We start from the raw sequence: 10,173 nt of genomic DNA, 5'->3' as shown, positions 1-10,173 counted from the left end.
TCAAGACAAAATTAGATGCCTTTCTTCATTTCTCTCTGATAAAAGTATTGAGAGCATTGCTGACGAGAAAGAGTAAAACTCCACAGCATAGCTAAGTTCAAAGAGCTCCAGGTTAATGCTGAGCGTCCACTCAAAGATGGCAGAGATGTGCTTGTAGTAGAAGCCCTTTTGTGCAAAGAAGATGCAGTCTGATACAAGAAGAAGTTAAGGATTAAGCATCATAGTTTCAGATGTTGTGTATTTCTATCCTATTTCGGTTCCTAAAACTCTAAACAACCCACCGGTCAGTACACGGTCAGAACCAGTGGTGGGAATGAACCTGGGGACTTGCTGTGCAACTTGCTCCAATGCATTTAAACACAGAATGTAATTACAAAGCATGTTCTAAATGAACCTGCACCATAATAAGGCTGGGATTATTTATCACATAGTGAAGTCATCATGCTTTACACAATCAGAATGGATTCTGTGGATTGGATTTCTGGATTAGACAATAGAGGATTAAGGTATTGTGTAATTAGGATATTAAGGTATTTAAGAGCCTGCAGATATTGCATTTATTGTTTGTCTTTAGTGATGTCTTCATGCTGATCTGCTCTTCATGCTGATCTGCTCTTCCTGCTGATCTGCTAAATAGCCAAAATCTAAATCTAAATTTTCATGGACTATGTGATTGATTAATATGTTGCCCTAAAGACACATTTAGATTACATTCTGGATATTTTTTTCTGAAGGCACGTGGTATTTGTTTGAATAAGAAAAGCATTGTAACTTCAGGCATAGAAGCATTTGTGAGGTCAACCACTGATATTGGACCAGAAGACCTCGCTTGCAAGTGACATTTTAATTCATCTAAAAAATGCCCTATATGGTTAAAGTCAGGGTGCAGTGCAGGCCACTGAAGGTCTTTCAAACCAAGCTCATTAAACCAAGCCTTTTACACTTTATTTTGTGCACAGGGCCACAGTGATGCTGGATGCAGAAAATAACTTCTCTAAACTGTTGCTACAAAGTTTGAAATATGATATGTTTCATATAATTGTTGTGCAGCGATAAATGACAAGCCCACTACAACTGGGATCCAGGGATCAAATACCTGGTGGTTCTTTTAGCCTGTCAAGCATCTACATACAGGCATGACTGGCTATGTTTGAGGAGGGTGTTGGCTGCGGCCCCGCCATAGACTGGCGTCCTGTCCAGGGTGTATTACTGCATTGCGCAAAGTGATTCCAGAAAAACTGGACCCACCTTGATTACAACCAGATAAAGCAGTGGTAATACATGAAAATATATTGAAATAATGGGGTTTATACACTTGCTAGCAATACGTGTGGCTTAAACACTTACATCAGAGCAATTCCTGGCAATGTACAGTATAGAGAATCACTGGCGCTAGTTATTTATTCATTATTTATTTATCCTAAATAGGGTTGCAAGGCAAGAACATACCCTAAACAGGATGCCAATCTCAAGGCATCAACCACTCGTCATATCTATCTTTTTTGGAAATGTAGTTTCTTTGTACTTTCTAAAATGTAATGATAATGCATCAATATAATTATACAAAACCTAGATTTCTTAGATAATACAAGATAATTGTTGTTGAAAAAAATAGTTATGTTTTTTGCCCCAAAATATACACCGATCAGTCATAACATTAAAACCACCTCCTTGTTTCTACACTCACTGTCCATTTTATCAGCTCCACTTACCATATAGGAGCACTTTGTAGTTCTACAATTACTGACTGTAGTTCATCTGTTTCTCTGCATGCTTTGTTAGCCCCCTTTCATGCTGTGGTCAGGACTCTCCCAGGACCACTACAGAGCAGGTATTATTTGGGTGGTGGGTCATTCTCAGCACTGCAGTGACACTGACATGGTGGTGGTGTGTTAGTGTGTGTTGTGCTGGTATGAGTGAATAAGACACAGCAATGCTGATGGAGTTTTTAAACACCTCACTGTCACTGCTGGACTGAGAATACCCTGTGGGCAGCGTCCTGTGACCCCTGATGAAGGTCTAGAAGATGACCAACTCAAACAGCAGCAATAGATGAGCGATCGTCTCTGACTTTTCATCTACAAGGTGGACCAACTAGGTAGGAGTGTCTAATAGAGTGGACAGTGAGTGGACACAGTATTTAAAAACTCCAGCAGCGCTGCTGTGTCTGATCCACTCGTACCAGCACAACACACACTAACACACCACCACCATGTCAGTGTCACTGCAGTGCTGAGAATGATCCACCACCCAAATAATATCTGCTCTATAGTGGTCCTGTGGTGGTCCTGACCATTGAAGAACAGGGTAAAAGTAGGCTAATAAGTATGCGGAGAAACAGATGGACTACAGTCAGTAATGGTAGAACTACAAAGTGCTTCTATATGGTAAGTGGAGCTGATAAAATGGACAGTGAGTGTAGAAACAAGGAGGTGGTTTTAATGTTATGGCTGATCAGTGTAAAGGATAGTGACCTCACCATTTATATACCCATTGATCATTAGTATGACCTATGACAAATAAAGGCACAACACCAGCATGCAATAATGCCAAATATCAAGTGTATATGTTTAAAGAGGATACAGAAAATGGTCATTAGGACCTGGATGATGGAGAAGATAATGCGCAATGGGTAAAGGAAGTACTCCAGTCCGGTGAGTACACACTTGTTGGTCAGATGGGTCAATAGCACAGTGTAGAAGCAAATACAAACAAAGCTCAGAGCAGCACCAATGTTATGCAGTAACAACAGCTCTTTTGGCTGTAAGAAACAAAAACAAAATACAAAAATACAATTATTTTACAAAAGAACAAAACATTGGAGGCAGTAAAAGAAAAACACCCAATTAAAAGGAGCTTGACTTGAAAGTCATTCATTGCAAACAGCTTCACAGCTGAGTTATATCCAGTTAATTGTTAATCAGCTACATATTAGCAATAAAAGTGCTCAGACAATAAGTCATCTATATGTGAGATATCGAGGCAGCACTAAGCAACTAATTGAGTTCCAACAGGGCCAAATAGAGTTAGCTTAAACTGCTAGTACACATAGGGGTGGTTTCCCAGACAGGGTTTAACTTAAAACAGGAGTAGGCCTTAATCTGGAATAGTAAATCATGTCTTTAAAAAAGACTTTCTGGAACACAGATTAACTACTGATTACTAACACCTGGACTATGGAGTCCCAAACTAGCTTAATTTAAAACCACCTGTGCTAGTCTGAATTAGGTGGAGCAAAGCTGCCTACAAAACATGAAATGGATCCAGAAACGCTTACAATTGAACAACGGAAGTGGAGAAGCAAACACAAGTATGACCATGGCAGCAGAGAAGAGACCACAATCAAAAAACTTGGGACAGTATGGAAAATGCAAATAAAATAAAAACACAGAGTTTCTTACATTTACTTTGACTTTTATTTCATTGCAGACAGGATGAAACCAAGTTTGAACCCAAATTCATGTTTTGTCTGCTCAACTAATTTTATTTCTTAATATACCTCCATTATATTTATTTATTTATTTCTTAATATACATCCAATATACTTCCACACTTTCCAAAAAAGTTGGGATGGGGGCAATTTAGGGCTAGTATTTTGTTTGTTTATTAGGATTATAATGTCGTGTTTTACACTTTGGTTACATTCATGACAGGAACGGTAGTTACTCATTACACAAGGTTCATCAGTTCACAGGTTTATATTGAACACAATCATGGACAATTCAGTATCTCCAATTCACTTCACTTGCACGTCTTTGGAAACCGGAGCGAACCCACACAGACACGGGGAGAACATGCAAACTCTACACAGAAAGGCGATCAAACCCAGGACCTTCTTGCTGTGAGGCGACAGTGCTACCCACTTAGCCACAGTGCCACCCTTTAGGGCTAGTAATGAGGTGAAAAGACTAAATAAGGATGTGATTCCAAACAGGTGATGTCAACAGATGATTGCAGCATCCAGGAAAGGAAAGTCTTTAATGAAAGTCTTTGTTTGTCCACAAATGTGTATGAAAATGTTTGAAATGTTTAAAAACAATGAACCTCAAAGAAAGATTGGAAGGGATTTGCATGTTCTCCCTCTACAGTGCAAAATATCACTAAACAATTTAAGGAATCTGAAGGAATTTCAGTGTGAAAAAGCCGAGGGTGCAAGCTTAAGCTGAACGCTCGTGATCTTCCATCCCTCAGATGGCATCAACAACCACCACTCAACAACAGCTGATATAACCACATGGGCAGGGGAGTGCAAAAAAGAAGCCTTATGTTAACCATGTCTAGAAGCGGCGTTGACTTCTCAGGGTTCGGAGGCATCTAGGATGGACCATCACGCAGTGGAAACGTGTATTGTGGTCAGATGAATCAGCATTCCAGGACTTTTTTTGGAAAAAAGCCAGGGTCTGTCATGGTATGGGGTGTGTCAGTGCCAGGGTCTGTCATGGTATGGGGATGTGTCAGTGCCAGGGTCTGTCATGTATGGGGTGTGTCAGTGCCCGGGTCTGTCATGGTATGGGGTGTGTCAGTGCCAGGGTCTGTCATGGTATGGGGTGTGTCAGTGCCCGGGTCTGTCATGGTATGGGGTGTGTCAGTGCCAGGGTCTGTCATGGTATGGGGTGTGTCAGTGCCAGGGTCTGTCATGGTATGGGGGTGTGTCAGTGCCCGGGGGTGTGTCAGTGCATGGGTCTGTCATGGTATGGAGTGTGTCAGTGCCCGGGTCTGTCATGGTATGGGGTGTGTCAAATGCCAGGGTCTGTCATGGTATGGGGGTGTGTCAGTGCCCGGGTCTGTCATGGTATGGAGTGTGTCAGTGCCCGGGTCTGTCATGGTATGGGGTGTGTCAGTGCCAGGGTCTGTCATGGTATGGGGGGTGTCAGTGCCCGGGTCTGTCATGGTATTGAGTGTGTCAGTGCCCGGGTCTGTCATGGTATGGGGTGTGTCAGTGCCAAGGTCTGTCATGGTATGGAGTGTGTCAGTGCCCGGGTCTGTCATGGTATGGGGTGTGTCAGTGCCAGGGTCTGTCATGGTATGGGGGGTGTCAGTGCCCGGGTCTGTCATGGTATGGAGTGTGTCAGTGCCCGGGTCTGTCATGGTATGGGGTGTGTCAGTGCCAGGGTCTGTCATGGTATGGGGGGTGTCAGTGCCCGGGTCTGTCATGGTATGGGGGGTGTCAGTGCCCGGGTCTGTCATGGTATGGGGGGTGTCAGTGCCCGGGTCTGTCATGGTATGGGGTGTGTCAGTGCCCGGGTCTGTCATGGTATGGAGTGTGTCAGTGCCCGGGTCTGTCATGGTATGGGGTGTGTCAGTGCCAGGGTCTGTCATGGTATGGGGGGTGTCAGTGCCCGGGTCTGTCATGGTATGGGGGGTGTCAGTGCCCGGGTCTGTCATGGTATGGGGGGTGTCAGTGCCCGGGTCTGTCATGGTATGGGGTGTGTCAGTGCCCGGGTCTGTCATGGTATGGGGGGTGTCAGTGCCCGGGTCTGTCATGGTATGGGGGGTGTCAGTGCCAGGGTCTGTCATGGTATGGGGGGTGTCAGTGCCAGGGTCTGTCATGGTATGGGGTGTGTCAGTGCCCTTGGTAAAGGTCATTTACACTCTGTGATGCAGCATTAATACAGAAAAGTACATTGAGATCTTCATTAATAAATGAAATGAAGTTGAGCAGATAAAACATTAATTATTTCAGGTTCATCCTGTCTGCAATCAAATAAAACCAAAGTAAATGTAAGAAACTCTGTGTTTTTATTATTTGCATTTTCCATACTGTCCCAACTTTTTGTGAATTGGGGTTGTACATTCTAAAACAATCTCAAAAACTAATGTCATCAAAATTATGTAATGGGTCACTTGTCAGCAAGAACATGTCTAGCTAGTGGTACTCGCTGATCTTCATTGACATAGTGCAAGTAATCCATTTGTTTTCTTTGACAAACAACATTAATCTGAACATTAACCTGCCTCCTGTAACCCCACGGAGCCCCTAAGGTGACATCCCCTAAAAAAAAAAAAACACGTTCCCACGCCTTTTTAAGTCGTGGCCACGCATTATTAACGCGTGGGAACGAGATAATTAAGTCGTGGCCACGCATTATTAACGCGTGAGAACGTGTTATTTATTTTTAGGGGCTCCGTGGGGGGGTGGGGGGTTGTGAGTGGAATTCAGTGTTAACATAAAAAGGAATAGAGCCACAGGGTGTGTAAAAAGATGAAAACGAAAAACGATAAAAAAAACAATAAAATACGGTAACGGTAGCGGCAGCCAAATGCGCCAGCGTCCACCATCACCATGACAACCAAAATGTAAGAAGATGTAATAAATATAAAGTAAGCAAGTACAATGCTTTTATCGTCCATTCTGTTTATTGACACGATAGTCAAGAAAGGGAACAGAGTAAACAATGTTCAACCGTTTCAACCTTTTTAAGTCGTGGCCACAATCTCATTCCCACTCCTTACTAAGTCGTGGCCACGCGTTATCTCATTCCCACGCGTTAATAATGCGTGCCGTTATTTTTTTTTGGGGATGTCACCTTAGGGGCTCCGTACAGGAACATGAAACATTTGTGACCACACCTTGACTTATTCTAGGTCGTAAATGGATTTGACGTTAGATTTCATAACATGATAACTCAGGGGTGATGACCTTGCTACCAGAAAACCTGCTAACCTTAGATACAGCAGACACAAATTAGGGCCCAAATAGCTGGACATGACTGATTGTAAAAGCAAAATAGAGTAAACTTATTATAATTCTAATAAAAGTAATCAGGCGTTCTTGGTTAATATGACCATCATAAAGTAATACATGTTACTGTAACCACTGTAGATACTTCAATTGCAAACCAATTTTACTTTATTTAAATTATACTGTTTATACATACATTGCAGTTTCCAGCCACGAAGGCACCAACAGCTGCGCCACAGCCTAAGACCATTCCACATTTACTGAAGAAGGAGTGTGCACTGTTCTTATCCAGGATATGTGCATGATGAAAAATACTGAAAACCACAACTAGAATAAAAGAGAGGATACACATTATTATATATCTTTTTCCACACTTGTCTTTAACTGGCAAACCTGCCATAAATCAACATTAATACTTATATATTTATTATATTTAATAATATTAATGTAGTTCTATACTATATATATTAATTAAATGATGAAGAAATTTTCATTCTTTTATTAAACACTATGATATTATGTCAACAAAGGACCAGGACACTTACATAAAAACGAACTAGCATTGATTGTAGCACTAAACAAGGAATTTTCTGGAAAATTGGTTCCACTTCCACTGTAATGTAAGAAAATGTAATGAACATAATTGGAATAGCAAAACCAAAGTGATGGTCACACTTCAAGTAATTGTTTTATGTAAGAATACACAATTGGCTAACCTTATGGTGGGTACATTACTTCCTGTGCAGCAAGTATCAGTTTCATTTGTCGGACAAGAGTTACTGTATTGCCTGGAAAAACAATGAGTATAAATTTAAATGTAAAAAAGTACTCTTTCTTGGCAATTAGGTAACTTGATGTAACATCTGAACACTACAGTTGCAATCAAAATAAATTAACCCCCATCGCAAATTAGATTTATTAGCAAAATGTACAAACTTTCAGCTGTTTGCAATAAATTAGTCAAACAAGAGCAATTTAAATAGCTCAACACAAGTAATATAACAAGTGATTCCTCCAAATTCAACACAAAATCCCACTTTTAATGATTAATGCCATCTACCTGACTACAAAGAAAGATCCAACACTGACGTCTACAAGTAAGTTTCAAATTTTACATACAATTGTAAGGGATATGGCTGTCTTGGAACATATATCCTTTTCTGTTTTTAGAAGTACATTCTCCAATTATTCATTTAAAGTAAGAACAGTTGCAGGAACAGCTAAAGTCTCAAACATGCAGTGACACAGAAGTGTATGTAAACTTTTGACTTTACAAAAGGAAACAAGCTTTTTTGGACATACCAGTTACTTAGTGGGCAGACATGGTTGAAGTTTAATGCAATTGCATACCTGGATGAAAAGAAAATATGACAAAAAACAACCTTAAAACAACTTTCATATAAATACTGTAGCTTTCCTTTTGGAACAGAGCTTTGATTTCTGTTTACATTAAGCCATGCCCTGCTCAGTAGCTGAGGTGTGTAACAGCAGTGGTTTAATGTGTAACCCGGATCTTAGTGACTAATGAATACAAAGATGCATGACAATCAGATTTAATGGGTATTATCAGAGAATTTAGGGATTACAGATGTTACATTTCTCAATAAGCATAAATCATTTACCAATAGAAATAATCTAAATTATTGTTAATTTTATTGAAATTCTGTTTATAATAGCATTCCCCCTGTTCATTAACTTAGGACTTTTATAGTTATTGATAAAATCTTTTCCATTTCTAACAGCTAATACTGAATCCAAAAATGTATATGGACAACTAATAACAACAGAGATACAGATTATTAACGTTTGTAGCAAAAACCTTCAAACAAACTATAAAACAAGAAAAATAAATTGTCATAACTGAAACTTTTAAAATGATGTTTATCATGTCATATTTTACAGCTTATATTGCTGTTTGAAATCATGTTTGTCATATTTTACAGCTACAGTATATATTATATTGCAATAATAATAATAATAATAATAATAATAATAATAAACATGTCCACTTGTCATATGATACAACTGTCAAAAAGCAATTTTGTTTTAATATAGTTTTCAGAAGAGCATAGACAAACTAAGAAGTCATGAAAAAGACCCAAAATAACCTTTGTGTTTTAATGACACCAACGCTAAAAAATTTCATTTTTAAGACATAGTTAGGTTAGGTTTATCATTTTATTGCTATGACTTCAGGATTTCTAGGATGGTTTCTAACTTGGCCATGTGTATAAAATCCAAAAGATCAGCTTTGTACTGTCTTTACAATGTAGACACTACAAAGATTAGTTTAAACACGTACTCAGTAAATACAGATAACTTTGAAACATAATGTTTTCATTACTTTCTGGTCACTCTGCCAGACTTTCTGGAAGTGGAACACATAATTTTGTTTTTAAATAATTTATAACGACTTCTCAACAAATAATGAAAACAGAATATTATTTGCATGTACATAAAAACACCTGAGGCCCATTCTGAAACTTGTCATTGACCCTTAAATAGGTACAGTGTTCTGTCATTTCCACATGTTAAAAGTGAATGAGAGAGTCTGACTTACACAGTCCAGCACCCGATGAATGAGACAGCACTGAGACTGATGGGTATAACAATCCAGAAGACCATGACTCATTAAATATTAAATAGGGGAGCTGATTCTAAGTCCTTTTAAAATCCTCATCCAAATCAACATTCACCAGACAACCAGCAACTTCAGTGTAGTCCTATTTACTTGATTTTCAGCTGAAGAAAGGATTTTTCTGGTTTGTCATACATTCCACCAACCAGACTACATTATTTACGGACTGCCTTCTGTCAGATTTAAAGCTCTCTGGTCCCTCTAACCACTCCTTATAACATTAAACCTGTCAGAAAGCAGCAAGAACAACTGGGCTGGGTCAAGTAAGTCTTGAGTGTTTGCTCATGTCTACTGCTGCCTGTTCTTTCAACTCTACACTTCCAATGATAAGACTGAGTTTTATATATTTACACTTTTTTATTTACATAAATCAGACCAAACACATATGTCTTAAACAAGCATTTAGTTTAGACACAACGGTAGAAACTAAATGTTTATTATATGGTGTTGTTAACAAACTTACAAACAAGCCAAATTAACTAATCAACTTGGTCTAGCTTGCATACTAACGTACTAATTAGTATGTCACTAAAAGTACTTCAACGGAGGTAAGTCCACTTAGTAAAGTACTATGTAGTATGTTAGTATGGGCTTTTTACGTGCACTTCAGTAGTACTTAAAGACCCATGAAGAATCTAACTACACAAAAGCAACGCAAGCATACAGCTGTGATGCAGTTTTGATAAGAGAAATATCCAGACACTCTTTTAATACCATTTTTATTGTTTTTACCTATCAAAAAGCAATTATACCCGATCAAATATAGAGTTTACCTTTAACATAAACGTTGGATAAGTTGCAAAACACATACTAGCGTACTAAACAGTGTGTTAAATGAGTACCCACCCAACAG

At 39.3% G+C, this 10,173-nt stretch overlaps 1 protein-coding gene across 1 annotated transcript; it reads right to left on the bottom strand.

Moving 5' to 3' along the window:
* Positions 1 to 9,307, bottom strand: si:dkey-228d14.5 (uncharacterized protein LOC796266 homolog). Its single transcript, XM_062995117.1, has 7 exons — positions 9,243 to 9,307; positions 7,985 to 8,032; positions 7,399 to 7,470; positions 7,228 to 7,295; positions 6,879 to 7,009; positions 2,584 to 2,761; positions 1 to 188 (listed from the first exon to the last, which is right to left on the bottom strand). The coding sequence occupies exons 1-7, from the start codon at positions 9,305 to 9,307 to the stop codon at positions 1 to 3; spliced, it is 750 nt and encodes a 249-aa protein (XP_062851187.1).
* Between the last annotated feature and the right edge of the window lie 866 nt (positions 9,308 to 10,173).

This window comes from Trichomycterus rosablanca, chromosome 5, assembly GCF_030014385.1.
Source record: "Trichomycterus rosablanca isolate fTriRos1 chromosome 5, fTriRos1.hap1, whole genome shotgun sequence".
Lineage (NCBI taxonomy): Eukaryota > Metazoa > Chordata > Actinopteri > Siluriformes > Trichomycteridae > Trichomycterus > Trichomycterus rosablanca.
Note: the sequence above shows the minus strand (reverse complement) of the source record. Positions and strands in the feature narration are given on the sequence as shown.

Bases quoted from the DNA above. Each gene is read 5' to 3' on its own strand.
- si:dkey-228d14.5 (XM_062995117.1), bottom strand. From the start codon at position 9,307: ATGGTCTTCTGGATTGTTATACCCATCAGTCTCAGTGCTGTCTCATTC. The intron at 7,296-7,398 runs GTTAGCCAATTG...CTTACATTACAG, and splicing joins AGTAATGTACCCACCATAAG to TGGAAGTGGAACCAATTTTC. The intron at 189-2,583 runs GTATCCTCTTTA...TTCTTGTATCAG, and splicing joins GGTCCTAATGACCATTTTCT to ACTGCATCTTCTTTGCACAA.